Source organism: Elgaria multicarinata, chromosome 9, assembly GCF_023053635.1.
Source record: "Elgaria multicarinata webbii isolate HBS135686 ecotype San Diego chromosome 9, rElgMul1.1.pri, whole genome shotgun sequence".
In the NCBI taxonomy this organism is placed as follows: Eukaryota; Metazoa; Chordata; class Lepidosauria; order Squamata; family Anguidae; genus Elgaria; species Elgaria multicarinata.
The window spans coordinates 71,183,426-71,202,302 of NC_086179.1; the positions used below are offsets into that span (position 1 = coordinate 71,183,426).

The window sequence follows — 18,877 nt, forward strand, 5'->3', positions numbered from 1 at the left end:
TGAAGCCGGAAGTGAAGGCCGAGGCCTCTTCCGGCTTCAACCGGGGCCTCAATTGAAGCCCGCGATGGAGGAAGGTAAGGGAGGAAGGTAAGGGGGCGGGGGCTGGGGCCAGGGCAGGGGCCTGGCCTACCTGGTGCTGCCGGCGCCGCCATCCATGCAGCGGCGCCGGCACCAGGTAAGGGAGCAGGGAGGAGGGACACTTACCTTCCTCTGCCGCCGGCTTCAATTGAGGCCCCGGTTGAAGCTGGAAGTGAAGGCCGAGGCCTCTTCCGGCTTCAACCGGGGCCTCAATTGAATCCCGTGATGGAGGAAGGTAAGGGGGCGGGGTGGGTGGGTGGTTTCTCTTGCACCGCCACCACCACCACCACCACCGTCCATAAAGTGACGGCGGCGAAGCCGGATCTCGCTCCGCGGAGCAGAGCGGGAGACGGGCGGAGCATCACGAAGAGGATCGAGCCTGATCCGGATTTTCCGGATCGGGCCATGAAGCGGATTGGGGGATCCGTGCACACCCCTACTTCCAAGGATCTCATCGATTTCACAGGCCTATATCTGGGAAGGTGATATGACAGGTAACCTAGTAACCAATGGTTCATGACTTTATATGCCAGTAACAAGAACTTGAACTTGGCTTAGTGGCTAATAGGCAACCAGTGCAGTTAATTCAACACCGGTGCAAAATGTGAATGGCCAGGTGTTTCACTCCTGTCTGCCACATTTTGCACTAGTTGCAGTTTCTGGAGCAAGCATAAAAGTAACTCCATATAAAGTGCATTAGAGTAATTTAAAGATGAGGTTACCAATGCATGGACTGCAGTACCTGGGCTATCGATAAAAATTATATGGCTACTGATTATGCTCAGTCATCATTGAACTATTAATGAGGTGGGGAGGAGTTGTTTCCTTGGTTGTTGTTTTTAATAAAGAATTTTGAGCATGTGGATACCATCCTTTTGTTTTTCACTGGTCCATTCTAGCTCCCCACATGAGTTCACTATTAGAAGGAGTGATTCCACTTGACTCTAGAATTCTATTAGGGATAGGTATCTTTGATTTCCAGAGCAGATGATTGCTTAGGAAGATTACTGGATATCCAAAATATTAGAGGCTTAACATTAGGGCTGCAATCCAAGACCCACTAAATTAGGAGTAAATCCTATTGAACTAAACGGGACTTACTTCAACATAGATACCTATTGGGAGTAAGCCAGTACTTACTTTTGACTAAACACTAGGAGTGTGCACTCTGCCCCAGAATGATCTGGTAACCGTGAAAATCCATGGAGCATTCAACCTTCCAGAGCAGAGATTGGCTGCTTCCAAACCCACCGAATACTCTCAGAGAGGAGGCGTGCCCAATCGGAGCTTCTAAAGTCTTCTAAAGTCTTCTAAAGCAGCTGCTGCTGCTGCTGTATGTATGTGTGTATCTCCATATTTGGAAGACGCTGCGTGGCGTGAGGGGTAGCTTTGATATTGACTTCTGTGGCTAACCAACAGGAATAGCCCCAGTGGTTTTCTCCTCCAATTGCAGTGTTCAGGGAAGTGGGAAACAGTAACTGGTGGCTGATGAAAGGGAGCATGTTTCTGCTTGGACTCATAGAAGTCAATCATCCCATTTCCACAATGTGAAAGTGCTGCTGGGATGGCTGGTGAGTGAGAAAGCTTCTATGCCTGAGTAAGGCACAGGCAGGCTCTTTATTTCATTATTATTATTATTATTATTATTATTATTATTATTATTATTTATATAGCACCATCAATGTACATGGTGCTGTACAGATTACATAGTAAATAGCAAGACCCTGCCGCATAGGCTTACAATCTAATAAAGTTGTAGTAAACAATAAGGAGGGAAAGTGGCTAGGTGCAGGAGGGGGTCAGTCCAATAGATCTGGAGTGTACCAGGTTGGAGAATGCTGGAATGGGGATTGTTGTTGTTGTTGTTGTTATTATTATTATTTAAAAAAAAACAACCTTAAAAAACAAAACATAAACCAATCTAATTCAAACTTGGTGGAGCTAAAGCCCTCCTTAAGAGCTATCACCTTGTCATGCTTCATCCAACTATAAAAGTTACGCAGATGTAAGCATTTAAAAATTTCCATAAAATTAAAGCATGAGTGAATTTGATTCAAACTTGGTGGGGCTAAAGCGCTCCTTAAGAGCTATTACTGTACCAAGTTTTATCTCTTTATCTTTAAACAACAGGGAGCTGTAAGCATTTCTGTTAATACCAGTTACCCGAATACTGAATGCTTCTTTGAGGGTAATTTGACGAGGTGGCGAGAGGGGAGGGGCTCTGAAATCGAGGCAGGGAATCACCTCTATGGAGCTCCAGATCAGATTTCGAGGCAGAGAAGACCCACTTTGCACACGCCTACTATACACAGATAGGATTGTGCTAAACAGTAATTAACATAAAAACAGAAACAAAACAAGCATATTTATTTATTACATCTAATTCCACTCTTTGTTCTAAGGAGTTCAGGACAGCATACACAAAAATATTCCATTTTATCATTACAACTATGTTATCATCTTTATTGTGGTCAATAGACCAGAAATAAGTACACAAAATAGCTGCCCAAGAAAATCTCTCTCTGTCTGAAAACTAAAAATATGCCATTAAAACACAATTATTTCAGCGATCTTTGCTATTTCCATATTTTATATTTCAGACTTGTGGTTTTAATTTTTGTGAACTCCCTAGGCAGCTTTGGCTATTGGGCAGTATATAAATGCAATGCAATGAAATAAATATGTGTTTTTTTATGCTGGAGTCACTTGGGCTCCAGGCACCACCACTGAAGCTACATGGAGACCTTTCCCAGGCTGTGGGGGCCTCTTCTGTACCCGAACCCCCTAATCAAGGAGTGATGCTGTGCACCAAACCTAGGTGGAGCTCTTTTGGGGGCTGTCTCCTCCCCATCCCCTTCATGTTGTTCAAGCAAGGTATCATCAGTCAGTCACTAAATTACAAGGCAGGCAAATTCTGTCAGGCTCACTTGGCCCTTGTATTGGGATGGATATTGTTCTTGTCACTGACACCGTTCTGTGCATTAAGTGCTGCAATATCTCCCAGCACAGGTCCATGGTGCTCTGTCCCTTTTGCACCTTCATAATTAGTTTCCCCTCCTCTGCAGTGCAACACTGAAACTAGCCAATCATGTTGCTCTTTGACTCTTGGGCTCCTCCCCCTGTGTAGCTATTTGGCTGATTGCTCATGTGTTCTCCTCTGCCCCCCTCTACAACCACCTTACACATGAGGAGCAGCATGTCTCCTGACTCCCCACCCCAGAAACCTCCTCTGGTAGCCCACATCACTAAAACAAACACCATGTTAAAGCTATTGAGCATTTACTGGAAAGAGAGAGAGAGAGAGAGAAGGAGGAAGAGAGCCAATATTGAGATGGTTGGGAGGTGTCAGCAGCTCTCGGTCCTTTTGGTGAAGAACAGTGTGTGTGTGTGTGTGTGTGTGTGTGTGTGTGTGTGTGTGTGAGAGAGAGAGAGAGAGAGAGAGAGAGAGAGAGAGAGAGAGAGAGAGAGAGAGAGAGAGAGAGAGAAAGCAAAATTCCCCAATCCAAGCTTACCACATTGTGTCTCTTAATATCTACAACCTATGAGTTGTAGGATCTCCTGATGCCTTCAACCCATGAGTATGCAGATACGGATGGGAGAATCAACAAAACCCAAGCTCGCCAAAGTTCTCCAAATTCCATCTTGAAGCTCGTTCGGACAGTGCATCTTTCCATGCACATTTTTTTCCAAATGTATGCATCCATTATATGCAGATATGCATTCTTATATACAGTCTTCTCTAATTGATTAAAGCATATTTGTGTGCATTTCTCAAAAGTATGCATGCTTTCATGGGCATTTTTCAAATGTATACATGCTGCTGACTGCAATTTGGGGGCCCTGTGAATTACACTGTAAGTTCAAAAATGAATGACTTTGATCCCAGATTGCATCTGAGTCTGTGTTTGTTCCAAAAGGTGCGAACTGGGTAAATCCTGATCAAAAATGAATTGAACTGAAATAAAAAGCATATAGGGGCTCATATTTCAGTAGCATCTTCTGTTTCATAGGATATAATGCCTATTCACCACATCTGCACTGAGATTATGTGAAAAAAACAACGATTACACAACTAAAAAAGCTGCAGTTCAATCAATCTTACATACAAGTAAAACTGTAAGCAAGCATTTGGTGCAAATTCACATGGATATATGCTATTTATGCTATTTCATATTAAATCATAGGAGGACATGGAATGTGGAATTCCTCAGAAAATAGTGGCTATGTTTAGTTCACCTCTATTGCAAGGTTTTCAGTCTGAAAATGCATCCTGAAACTGCTCAGCACTTCCTCCTCATACCCAAACCACTTTTCTTTACGACATTGTTCTTGTGTCCTGAAGTCCACAAGAAGGAGGAGGAACTAATTCTGGTTTCCGAGCCAAAGACCACAGCTTTTTGTTTGTACCCATGAAAGAGTTGGGTGGCCTCTTGCCAAGAAGCAATAGCAAGTGAACAGCAGATATGGTAAGGTGGTTCATCACTGCAGCAGCTGGAAATGGGAAGCTATTATATGCATTATTGTTGGTACCACACTGATAATTACTGTAAAGTAGTCTCAGAGGGACAATCATTTGTAAATACTTACACTGTTCTTTCGGTTATTGTTTATCATGGTCCTGTTATACCACAAACCAGAGCTGTATGAAGCCTTTTTTGCCTGCCAGGACATACATAATGATAAATCCAATCCTTCAGGTGTGCACACCTTAATCAGATATTTACATACTCCTTAATTTGATTTTTTTTTAATTTGAAAAGAGAAATAGCCAGTTCAAATACATCTTTGTTTTTTTGTTTTTACAATTAACAAATTGCCTTAATGAGGTATCCTTTTCTTTGAATAGTTTCTTCTTCCATGGAAGAAGAATGTTCTATGCATGGAAGACCCTGCTGCATCATCAAGGCTCTATCCTACCTATGCTCTATCCCTTAGGTCAGTATTTTTCAAAAGTTCTACTTTCAGGGAATATGTTCCATATCATTTGGACTATCAACTACCACCTGAGCATTTGCTATGGAACCTCTGCACATTGGGAAGGAGTCTGGGAACTGTTTTAGTTGCACTTTCAATTTTTGCAGGGCAGTGGACAGTCTTGTGGGCTCCTCCACTGACCTGTGTGAACAAAATGTAAAACAGACCTAATATATGTGCACACTGCCAGGGAAGATAAGTAGTGTTGGGGAATATGTCTTTCAGGAAACCTTATTGACCATTATTTTATGTCCACCAATACACTGAACATGTCCAGCCGCCTTCCAAGGAACACCCCATAGTTTCATGGAGCACCGTTTGAAAACCAGTGTCCTGGCCTCTCCACCTGGATCACATGCATCTGAAGCTTTGAGTGGGGTTGTATTAATTTAGTTTGGATATATGCTGAAATGCAGTTTAAAGGAATTTAGAAAGTCTGAGAAAACAGTCGTATAGAGCATTTTGTGCTCCTAAACAGTACAATTAGAGAACAGCACTGCACACACTTACACTTAGATGAAGTTGGTTTGTCCAGTGGCCAATCATTTTGTATTCTGCACTTCTGTTGTTTAGTTGATATTGAAAGATATCATAACGTCCAGGTGCATCTCCATTTTCATTGAAAATAACAGGTGTTCCAGCACTCCCTATAAAAGATCAAAACAAAACCCTTACCAAGTGATTTCAGTTAAAAAGAAAACACCACAGCATGTTCTGTAAATCAAAATGATTGTGGTTAGAAAAGAAGACCCTGAGACAATCCTGCCTCACAATGAAATGTGATCATCATCATAACTATCACCAACTAATATATCACCAGCTCTATCTCTAATCTTCCTTATTTATAAGGTCATATCTTGTGTTCTAAGCATCAGCTTTCTGCCACATATCTTCCCCTACACAGTGACACACATGCTGTGACAACTCACATTTCACATTTCTGGAGTCAAATCATATCATTTCCAGCACTGCTGTGAAGAGAAGAAACCTGAAAGAAACCTCAAGAGTATTTCATCCTTCAGAAAACAGAGGCAGGTTCAGTAACTTACACTATTGATAGAATTCCTTTGTTCCCCAGCAAATCACTAAGGATCTGCTGGACTGTAAGTCTTAAACATGGTCTTATCAGATAAAGGACCAAAAAATATTGGGTGTTCATGACCTGGAGATACCCAAGGTTCAAATAATGTTTGCTTCTGTTGGTCACACTGGGCCTAGAGGACTCTGTCAAGCAGACCCTTGATCTAATTGTCTTGTAAAGGTGAATGACATGCTGCAGTGACAGAACACAAACTTTACATATATTGTTCCAGATACAATTTCAGACATCTTCAGTCAGGAAGGGATTAGGGAATTTGAATGCAACCCTGTGTGTCATGTGGATGCACAGGGATGATACCAGGGCTATAGCCCTGTCTAGACATGCCTCCAATTCCAGTTTTGTACATTGACTTTAGCAGCCAAGTGAAACAGGGTTTTGTTTTTCTAAAATGCTGGTCTAAACACTTTGGAGGAAGGGCAAGGTAAAATAGAAGTAGCATAAGGCCCCAGAGAGGTACAATCATCATGTTTCAGATTCCTGATGTTTTGAATATTTCTTAATATCCCCTGATTTGTGTTTCACAGTCTTATGCTTGTGTCCTCATAAAGAAGCCTCACTGAATTCAATGAGACTCTGGCATTGAATTACAGCCTTAGAGAAATAGAAATTGTGTATGTTTTAGAGAATTACCTGGCATAGGGAAATTAGATATAGGCAGTAGCTGACAACGATGGACATGTATCGATTTACCTGCAAAGGTGCCTAACATTAGTGCATTGGTCAGCAGTCTGTAGAGGTAAGTAACCTTTTTTTTAGAGGGAGAAAGAAAAACATGTCAAATTCTATCAGCGATCTATCAGCAGATCCTGACACTGCATTTAATTAATATACTGCTAGATGCTTGGATAGAAGTGTGTTGAAGTGTTATGCACTGCACATCCAAAGTGTCCAGTAACAAATGCATCCTAGAGCTTCCCAAAGCCTTCCTATACTTTCCAGCACTTAACCCTGTAAATGGCAAGTGACATATACTGGATACTGGAATCCAAAGAAGGCATGTGTACAAGGAGCAGAAAAATATGCACCATAAGGGAAACATTCCCTCCTTTCTTCAGTATCTTCTGTTTCTGAAGAGACAAATGGGTGAAGTATCCCACATCCTGCTCACGCACTGCTTGCCAGACTCCCACCGGTTGCCTGATCCTAGTGCCAGCTGGTCCACAGGCGTTTTGGCCAGAGCTCGCAACATTTTTTTCTCTCTATGAACAGCAATTTTTCAAAAAAAATCCACAGATGGGAATATTTACTAAAAACTCAATTAGCGCAAATTTGCAGCCATAAATAGTGCAATTTGCACAACATTGCAGGTCTAAAGGACCATTTAAACCTGCATTTTCTTCAAATTGTACTATTTATGGCTGCAAATTTGCACTAATTGAGATTTCCATAAATATTCCCATCCATAATTTTGCTCAAAACTGCATCCGAGGGTGGGGGGGAGAAAAGAAAGAAAGAAAGAAAAAGAAAAGAAAAGATGGGAAACTGAGATTGTTTGACTTGATGCACGATGAGTAGAGCCAGCTCAGGAATCTGTGAGCTGGTGTCCAGGGGACTGAGCTGGCGAAAACCTGCTGAGCTCCACCCCAAAACCTGATCCTTTCGACATCCCCATGAATAGCTGTAGCACAGTGCTACAGCATTTGCTCAGCATGTAAAGAGCCCAAGGTTCAATTCTTGGCATCTCCTGGTAAGACTGGGAAACAGTCCTACCTGAAACCATTGATTGCTGCTGCCAGTCAGGCCATGGCTAGACCAGGCCTATACCCCAGGATCATCCTGGGATCATCCCTGGACATCCAAATGACACACAAGGGATACTGGGAGCAGGCAGGGATGACCCCCTCCATTTGCCTGGAATAATCCTTAGGTCTAAGGCTTCAGTGTAGTAGACAATACTGGGGTAAACTGAGCAATGATCTGACTTGGAATTAGGCAGTTTCCAATGCAGTGTGGAGAAAACAGGAAACACCCATGGTTGATTATCTCTTGCATGTACATGGCTAATCTTGGAATGCTGTACTGGGGGCCCATGGCTGAAGCTCTCTGGGCAGTTTACAAAAATCAGTGTGATTAACTTGTTAAAAATATTTTTTTCACATAGATCAGAAATGTGAATATTTAATAGCAGTGTTTAATAGAAGTATTGTAAACAACCATATACATGGAATCATGAAGAACGTAATATGGCTTTCCAGACAGTCAAACCAAACAATTGGATACTTATTGTGAAAAACAGGGGGTCTGGATCCAGATTTAGTCATACTTAGACCAGTTCCATTGAAATCAATGAGACGTCTTAGTGATTATCTTAAGTCCCATTGATTTCCAGGGTCTACAACTAAATCTGGATGCAACCCAATAATTTTATGTCAAGTTTATTCAAAGCAAACTTGAATAATTAAATATTACCCATACTAGAATATTGTGATATTTATTTAAATTGTGACATTTCAAGAGCAATCAGTAAAAAGTAGTACAGTTGTGTAACATATCATGCAAAGATATACGTAGTTGCTTTAGCACACCAATATTGTTTTATCAGAATCCTGTGGGAGGCCAGGAAGGAAAGTTTGTACAGTTATGATTAGAATTGCAATCTCACTATAAAGATTTCTGCACAAAGTTGCTGACTAGATGGTGTACAAGTATCCCTTGAGCATTTCTATTGAGTCATTCTCAGACCTGTCATCCCGTATCTGCCTATTTCTGTACTACCTTTGCATATTAACTTTGTGATCTCCCACAACTGGAAATAATACCCTTCTCCATCATGTTGTGTCATTCCACGATGTGCTTAGAAAATTCAATGATGTTACAGATAGGCCCTCATTATGCGTATCCTGAGGATGAAATAAACTCCATGTGATCATCCCTCCAAATACTTTAATGCATAAGTTTGTTACTCATAATACTGTCATCAAAAAGCCAAAAGCCTCATTTCAATTCAGGGTATAGCAAATAATTCCTTATAGGGCAGGCAAGAATGCATTTGGACCAGCATAAATGATTCCAGAGTGATGCACAGATTAAAATTAAAATGGTATGAATGAAGCCATATTAAGAGCCGGCTGTGGTTTATAGTCTCACCTGTCATTATCATGGATTTCTATCAAAGTTTTCAGCGCCAAGGTTTCCCCACCACCACCACCAATTGCTTTCCTTTTTAATTACCTGTTAAATGGAACCACAAAATTGTTTGATGCAAATAAATTAAATTACAGTGGTGGATAAAATAGAAAAGGAAAGACACCTGTATGAATGTATGGTACTTGGAAGCTAAAAAGGCAGAAGTGGGTCTTAAAGAAAATAGGGGGGTGTTTGCCTCTATTAGACATTTAATTGTGAGAGATACAATAGGTTTAAATGAAAAAAGAAGCTGATGAAACATTTAGAGCTTACTTTTAAGACAGAAAGCCAAAGAAAGAATGCTCAACAATTAAGTGGAACTAAAGCATTCTAATTTGAGACTGTTATGCTGGCAGATTAAAGTACACCCATCAGTATATCCAGTTCACTGATAAATGGAGCTATTATCAAGGCAAACCCACAAACAGAAGAACATTTTCAAACAATATGTAATCTAAAATAGAAAATAATTATCCGCCAACAGCTATTAAAATCTGCACAAAGAAAATATGCTTTGGAGAGCACTATCCAAGAAATACTTATTTGGAGTTGATGGCTTTATAAGATTCTGGTGGCAGAATTTCAGTACACTGTTAAGTGTGCAAAACCTGTGACACTTCCTTGTCGGGCTTGTTGAATTGCAATTGATAAAGTTTTGCTTCAGAAACTTGAGGATTTAGGAGATGAGGCAGAGAGCCACTGTGGTATAGTGGTTAGAGTGTTGGACTGGGTTTGGGGAAACCTGGGTTCATGAAGGAGAGGCAAGTCTACAATAAGAGATTCAAAAAAAGACATTTTGAGGAGCATATCTCTAACAACATCAAGACCAGAAATAAAGAATTCTTTAAAAAATATCAGAAGCAGAAAACCACCACAGTTGGACTGTTGGAGGACAATGGGAGAACTAAAGGAGGATAAGGTGATTGAGGTGAAACTGAATGAATAATTTTCCTCTGTCTTCACTGCAGAAGATGTAGGACAGATACCTGTGCCTGAACTGATGTTTTCAAGAACAGAGTCTTAGGAACTGAGGCAAATAGTGATGACAAAAGATGAAATTCTCAATCTCATTGGCAAATTGGAAGTTAAGAAATCACCAGGCCAAATGATGAAATGTCTGATCTTCTAAAAAAAGAAAAAGTCCCTAAAATCAGCCTTTGTACCAGAGAACTGGTCAATATAACACATTTTTTTAAGAAGGAAAAAGGTGCAGAAAAGGGCAACTAAAATGATCAAGGGGCAGGAGCAGCTCCCCTGTGAGGGAAGGTTACAACAGCTGGGAATGTTTAGCCCGGAGGAAAGGTGAGTAAAGGGAGACCTGATAGAGGTGTACAAAAGTATGCATGGGGTGGAGAAAGTGGATAGGGAGACATTTTTCTGGTCTTCTCAGGTGCAAGGAAAATATGCAATTTCCCCATCCCTGGGGATATTGTGGTAGTCCTCCCTACTCCACTGATGGGGGTCTTAAAGGTCCTAAGGCTTTCCTGCCCCCCCCCACACCCATCGGAGCCTGAAAGGGCCTATTAATGCTTGTGTTAAGAGGCTGTTTCAGGACCTGATGGGTGTGGGAAGGAGGGGGAGGCTTTTCCCCTTCTACACTAATGGCAAGCCCCAGCCATGACATACCAAGGCCGGGGGAAATTGTGCGCTTTCTAAAGTCCCCAAAAGTGCACTTTCCTCCACCTGCCCCCTCGCTTGCCTATTGGGGCCAAAATGGTTTCTTAATACAAGTGTTAAGAGGCCCTTTCAGTCCTGGAAGGGTGCAGGGGGGAGGGAGGGAAAGCACACATCTGAGGCCTCTGGAAAGTGCAATTCTTGGAGGCTTCAGCCGCATGCAATGCTGAGTGGTCACCGGGCCAGCTCAGCCGCAAGAGGATTGGCCACGCTGCCCTCAGCAAGTGAGTTCCCGGGACCTCACCATTCACAATTTGTCAGTCTAGTTGGCTTTTGTCCAGATGGAATGGGGGAAGAGATGTGATCTTGCCTCAGATAGCAAAATGTCTTGGAACCACCCTGAGAAGATTGCATCTTCCTTGGCTAAAACTCATCTCTCACTAGTAACAATGGAGTGACACACTGGCAAATTTGATGTGGAATTTTCTAGTTTTCCAGCATTTCAATGTTGTTTTTGAATAACTTGGAAGAAGGAAATGTATGATACTCCAAAGTTAATGCATAGAGTCTATTCTGTGTTTAAAAAACAAATAAACCCTAATACTTAGATTTAAATTAAAAAGAAACCCAAACATGTTTAATTTATTTATTTATTTATTACATTTTTATACCGCCCAATAGCCGAAGCTCTCTGGGCCGTTCACAAGATTAGTCCATTATAATCTCAAGGGATCATACTGAAATGTCCCTACCTAAATCACTTCAATTGTTGCAAAAAAATTCCAAGTCAATATGGTATGTCATGGTCACATGCCTACATTGCAAAAATATAAAGACATTCAGTCCAATCCTTTGCATGTTTACTCAAAAGTAAGCCCCATTGCATTATATGGCATTTACTTCCAGATAAAAGTACATGGTATTGAATCCCTAATCTAATTTATAATTAATACTTCATATTTATTTGTAACCATGCTATCATCAAATAAGAAATGTAGAACTAATGCAGAAAAATCTCTTCCATAAGCAGCAAATCCATTAAAGCTAAGATGTTTTGGTTTAGCTAATAATTTATGGATTAGAAATGGCAGATAATAAATCGTTACTGTTTTTTTACCATCTTGATCCTTGGTAATTAGAGGAACTGTCTATGGATTATTGTTTAGTGTAACAAGCAAAATTTCACTGTGTTTTTGTGTGTGTGTGTGTGTGTGTGAGAGAGAGAGAGAGAGAGAGAAAGAGAGAGAGAGAGAAGATATTAATACCCAAAGTTATCATAAGGCAATACTCGCATTATCAATAAAACATTAAAAAGACATTTTAATTTGCAGGGCTTTCAAAGAACTTTATAGGCCATGGGTTTATTGAAGAGCAGCCTTAAATGAGAAAATTGTATGCTTATCAATGGAAAACATTACCTTATCTCTGATCCAACACCAGCTACAGTGCTTTGTAAACTGAAATGTCCCTTTGTGAATTTAAGCCTTCTTTTATAATTCTGATGAAGTTAATCCCATTGGTGATTGTGTACTGAAATTAACATGTAGTTATCAAGAAGCATCCATTCTAATGAATCAAAACATGTAGCTAAGGCCCAAAGTGCATGTTGCATGCAAATGTGTATTTTAGTCCAACTGGCTTCTTCTTCTTGAGAAAATCATATTTGGGGAGGGGGGCAATTTTAGGGATGGGCGTTCTCACTCACATCCAGCTCCCATCAGATGCTTGCCATGCCACCGCCACCACCCGCCCTTTAATCCTTCCCTCACACAACTTCTCCCAAAACATTTTCTTTTCCCCAAGGCTCGAGGGCAGGATCTACACTACTGCTTTATAATGGTATTGAAGTGCACTGACAACTATTGACACATTCCATATACCTTTTTCAAACCACGTTATATCTTGCTTGGTGTAGATCTGGCCCAGATTTGCGTTTGTGAAGTAAACACATGTCTGGAACCCACGGGCAGAACAGCTTGAAGGCTGGCTTTGCAGATGGAAGATGATGAGCACAGGAAGAGTTAAACACCTATCCACTCACCAGTGCTCTGCTGAAAATGGCTTCCTGCTGAAGCTGCTTTTTCTTAAAAGAAGCAACAGTGGTATTTAAAAAACAACATCACTGGAGCATGTAATATGTATTGTATTGGAGGTAACAGCTCAGATGACCTTGTGCATGTTGCTGTTCTTTGTCCCACTATGGGGACTGGCTGAAAGATACATGCGGTAACCTAGTGGAAAGTTTTCCAAGTTTAGACAAAGGCCTATTAATTAGTGTGGCATTGGGTTAGAAGGAGTAGCTAATGGCGGCGAAGACAGATCAAGTGAGCATAGGATTGCATGTATCCATAACTGTGCATTCATGCACATACTCCCACACCTGTGAAGAGGTGGGAGGGGCCAATACATTGTGTCCAAACTGCCAAATTAGCCTGGCAGGCTAAATAAACATACTCTTCCCTTTCTTCCATCAAGGAAGAAGTAGGAGAAGCATTGAAAAGGAGACCCAGGACTTGGCAACTTTGAGTCAATTTAAAATGGCAAAGCACAACCTGCTGTGTTAAAAGCAATTCACACCTACCACTAGCACAGCATGCGAGTCGCACACCCTGCCAGGTGATGCAGTAACATATGAGCAATGTGGTGTTTTGAGAAACTCAAGGGAAGAATTTTAAACCCTTGACACATCTACAGTGTTTTAGGCATAGTTTAAGTGAATTTCTGAACTCAAACAACTGGATTGCTGTGCTCTACACTGCGAACTCCATTTACTTTTGCTGCAGCAACCTTACAGCTAAATCTTAGGCATTAGAAGGCAAGACAAAGAGATTGGACTGATTCAAACTTTAACGGACAATTGTACCGTACTGGGAACATGAATATAGTACCTTGATATAGGACTATATTATTTCTTGACTGGACTGTGCTGGCACTCATATACGTTTTGTGTTGTGATAATATTAATGTTGAAATTATATTATGGGTTCTGAATTCCTTTTGGGCCTGCTCTGTCCTTTAAAAGGGATTAAAATATTTAATGTATTCTTTTTTACCATAGAAAATGACTCATTTGAAACAATGTTATTATTATTATTATTTATTTATATAGCACCATCAGTGTACATGGTGCTGTACAGAGTAAAACAGTAAATAGCAAGACCCTGCCGCATAGGCTTACATTCTAATAAAATGAAATGAAATACCCCCCATCAAGAGGTGTGAAGTATGCCTTGTTAGTCAAAAGAGTGAAGTAACATTTTTTTCAGTCCACTTTTCACAGTTCAATAATGATTTCAACACCATAAAATTGTTGGTTTGCATATCCACCTACCACCCTCACTATGACCCCCTCAAGCCACCCTCTGAAAAAGAAATGTTTTTCAGAACACAAAAATAAACTCAAATCATAGTCCACCTTCAGCTCTGGTTACCATTCATCCAGAGAAGCTTCACTTAAGTCAATGTGTTTTCCTTTCCTTCCCCTTCACAAGGGATCTTTCAACATTCGTGTTTCAAGTTAAGTTCCTAAATAAATTTCAAGCCACCATACAGGCTAGCTCTGGAACATCATTTAACACTGCTTAGTGCTGAAAATCAACCTCTAATATGTCAACAGAGATAACAGCTGTCACACAAGCCGGAGCTCATCCAAGATACTGTTTCTCAAAGAGAGTGCCACTTTGCATAATAAAACACCATTGCTGCAACAATGCAAATCATTGTGGACTTCAGGTGAACACCACAAGTTCAGGGGCCAAGCAGGGCCAACCTGTGACTATTCTGCATTATCAGAACAGCCACACTCTGCTCATGAACCTCAGCCTGAAATTCTAAACAATGGCAAATGTTGCTCATGAACTTTTGGACTTGTGCACAGCAGAGGGAATATTTACCATTTGTACTGCCTGTGTGCTCAAACGTTTATTGGCTTGTGTGAAGGGGACTAAGTACAGAATCCTTCAAGGAACAAAGCTAGTAGTCTGTACATTATTATTAGGTATGGCGCCCCTCTTTATCCTTAGCACACACAAAGCCCAGGAAGCAGTTGGTGAGTATGTGTGGGTGTGCACAGAGACTTAATTTAAAAAGAAAAAAATATTTGAAGGAAAATATTTCATTCATATCTTCTGTGCTCGTGGATTTAATACCATAAGGTAAGAAGTGGCACAGGGAAGATGAGTGAGTGTGTGTGTGGCCTAATCTACACCAAGCAGGATATTGCACCATGAAAGTGGTATATAAAAATCAGGAGCCACACCAAGCAGGATATAGCAGTATGAAAGCGGTATATGGTATGTGTCAATGTGCCCCAACAGTTGTCAATGCACTTCAATACTGCTATAAAGCAGTAGTGTGGCTCCTGTCTTTTATATACCACTTTCATAGTGCAATATTCTGCTTGATGTAGATTAGGCCAGTGTGTGTGTGTGTGTGTGTGTGTGTGTGTGTGTGTGTGTGTCTATTTCTCCAACGAACATTCAACACCCTTCCTTCAGCACCTCAGATCAATCCCACATATTACTGCCCCCATCACTGTCTAATCTGTACCATTCACTTTTTGTCACATCCCTTCACTCATCTGACTTGCTTCTAGTCTTACTTCCAGGGCCTGTTCAGACAACACACTAAGCCATGGTTAGGCTGCTAACCCTTTTGCAGCAAATGGTTAGTGAGCATATTTAAACTATGGTTATGTAGCCACCATGGTTAGGAATGGTTTACATGACACGCTAAGCCATAGTGTTTAGCTCAAAATGCTTAACCACCATGGCTGAGTGTGTTGTCTGAACAGGTTCCCACCCTCACTACTTCCTATCCTTCCTAACCCTGTGATGTCTTCCCACTTTCCTTTTAGTTACCCCACACAGTTTGATCTGGACACTGGGAACTATAGAATGTATGTGTGGTGGCCTGAGATACAACTCTATATAGCATTTAGTCTGTAAGACATAGGAAATATGCAGGATACTTATGAAAGTGTGAATCTCCAAGGCCCATGACAGACACAGTAGATTTCTATGGACTCATATTCAAGTTTACCTGAGAGGGATTAGTCACCTAAACATATATTCAAACATCCAGGCATACTCATGGTTGTTAAGGCTTTCCAATAGATAAAATGGCATCAGTCAGGGCCAGCCAGGACTCAAACTGAGTGCTTAAACCTAGTGCTCCTTATTGGACTAAGGTCCTTGGGCCTACAGGAAAATTAATCCATATTCTTCAATATTTCACAGACAAAATAGGGACAAGGTTAGAGTGACCACATTGTGGAAATCCCCGGATTGACCTGGTTCTGAATTTCAGAACTAGGGCTCCAGCTGGAGGTTTACTTAATAATTTGATCTCTTCTTTCTTCACCTTTTGAACTGCCTGAATTCTACACACAATGAAATGTCACATATTTCACACTGGGGTTGCAATCCTATTCCCAAGTTATCTGGGAATAAGTCCTATTAAACTCAGTGAGGTTCTTAGCTTCTGGTTAGACATGCATGGGATTTCACTTCATGAGGCTGCATTGGATAGGGGGAAAATGAATCTGAGTGCTAAAAGTTGAAATTGTAAGGAAACTTCATTGATAATATTAAGATGTTTTCCCAGTCCTTGTATTAGTATTTGGGTAGAAATTGGTTTATGGCACAATCCTATGCCTGCTGCTTGTGGGATGCTGGGAGTTGTAGGACTTTTTTTCTTCCTAAACTTGCATGGGATTACAATTTTAGCCTCCCTTTCTAATCTTTCTTTACCTAACCTTTTTATTGCGTATTTCCCATTTAGTCTAGCACTGGTGTACCCCCTCCTAACTACAGTGTTCTTTAACTATTTTTTCCCTAATGCAGGACCTATTTTCTTTAGAAAAATGGAAAATAATAACTACCACAAAGAAATCTGTACAGCAACTAAAAATACAGATATATTGAAAGTACATTCAGATACATTGAATGTCTCACTTGTTCTTTATTTCAGTGATTTTAACATTAACCTATTATGTAGAACAGGTTTGTCTTAACTGTGAGCAGTAGAATCAGACATGTGACCAAGGCCATGCCCCCTTGCGGGCCGGTCATGTCAGGATGGGAATGCCGCCTTGGGGCTGTGCACATTGTCCTCCTTTTGGGTTTCCAAAATATGGTCACCCTTGACAAGCTTCCAATATCACTATTTCACACTAATGATCATTGCACCAGACACCCTTTGCCTTTAAAAGAGAAGAGGTGCAAGATTGTGTATGTGGTGTTATGGAGCAACAGACCGGGCACACTGAAAAGACTCAATACTAGCTTCTTTCTCCCTTTCTTCTTCATTGGTGCCCCTACTGTTCACAATAACATAATTTTGGAGCTACGTATTTAGAAACACATCTTGCTACAATGGATCAGATGTCACTATATCTTGTGGGGTTGGCAGGGGAGAGCTAAAGTGGTATTAACAGAAGCTGCACAAACATCTGTGCAGCAGCATCGCACATGACTCCAATCTGGTTAGGCAGTAACAGCACTTATGACCTTCTTATCAGAATGGATACATTTCAGATGTGTCACACACTCCTCTTGGGACTGAACGGAAGCTTCCATTGTTGGGTCACAAGGTCCTGTCATGAATTGCTTGGGGACAAGACTGAATGTGATCAGCAACTATGTTGAACTTGATAAGGTCACACCAGACACAAATGCCTTACTGCCATGCTTGGCACAGCCTGGGCATGGGGAGGCCATTGTGGGTGGGGGTGGGAGAAGAGGCAGGGAGGCACGCCATATGTAGCCTCCCAGTGACGCCAATGGAGAGGGGAGGGGGAATCCGAGCACATAAATTGGCTCTCTCCTCTCCCCTCTTCCTCTTTTTGGAAACGCAGCTCCCTCCCTCCCTCCCAGTAGGCAGTGTGGGCTTGGTGGTTGCCCTTTGGGGGGGGGGCAAGTAGGAATTTTTCGCTTATAATCTTTCATTGGTTATGAGTTTTTTCGCCTACTTCACACTGTAAGATAGGCAGGGAGAAATAATTAGGTTGATTTGGTGTTGTTAATAATTTGGTCACATTTGATGATAGGCTGGTATGCGCGGGCATCTTGAGCGGGTTAGGGTCAGTGAGCATTCAGAGGCACCATTGCAGTGATCGGTAATTCCTGAGGCACCCCAGCTCCCAGCCCTGCGGCCCAACTGGCGGTGATAAGGGTTACCTTTGAGGCCAACCTTTCTCATCGACTCGGAGCCCCGAGGAGCGGTCGACATGGAAGGCTTCCTTACCCTGAAAGGGGAAGCCTGGGAGATGGCGAACGTTGAGGCACCACTCTCAGGCTGAGAATGTCTCGCCCAATAAAACCACAGCATTAGGCCGGATTAGAGAAGATGCCAGCTTAGGTTTTCCCTTTCTGCAGATCTATGAATAAATGTGGCCCTGTTTAAATCCCAATCTTGTGTCCGCCTCGTTATTTCCCACACTCCACATTCCCACAAAAGTTTCAGACTGTGACAGAGGGATAATTCTCCTCAGTCTGCTCCCAGTTGCAGTTTTTTGGTGAGAGATTTTAGAGATATCTTATGTAGATAAACCTCTTTCTTCTCTTGGGTTGTATCCATTCAACTGCGTTGTCCAACAACCTCAGCTTTGTTCAATGTGCCTCTCCCTTTTTCTGCCACTGAGGGGATGGTCCCACTGGAGTGTTAGTTAGGATCTAAGCCTATGCCCTTTCAGGCAATTTCTGCAAATTGCTTTTTTTTTTTCCTTTGGGGCTTATTCACCATCACCACAACCTTTTGCTAGGGTGTTTTTCTCTTCTTCTTTACCAGATGTTTTAATTTACATTTCATCCAAATCACCAGAGTTATCTTTCCTTGAGAACATCATGACTGTTGCACTAGCAATGTCGCTTTGAGGTCTAGCATAGACTTTGGTGGGTTTATTCCAAACTTAGTTTAGACACATGTCTAAGTTCTCATAACTATCCAGGCAACCTTAACAAATGTAGTAATGTAATAATTATG

General features: G+C 41.4%; 1 protein-coding gene across 2 annotated transcripts in view; it reads right to left on the reverse strand.

Annotated features, from left to right (window-relative positions):
* The window catches only part of GRM8 (glutamate metabotropic receptor 8), a 572,661-nt gene that overhangs the window by 115,264 nt on the left and 438,520 nt on the right, over positions 1 to 18,877 (reverse strand). For both annotated transcript variants that reach the window (XM_063134081.1, XM_063134079.1), the window contains exon 7: positions 5,563 to 5,699. In XM_063134081.1, coding sequence (XP_062990151.1) covers positions 5,563 to 5,699 — 137 coding nt within the window. The remainder of the gene's footprint in view (positions 1 to 5,562; positions 5,700 to 18,877) is intronic.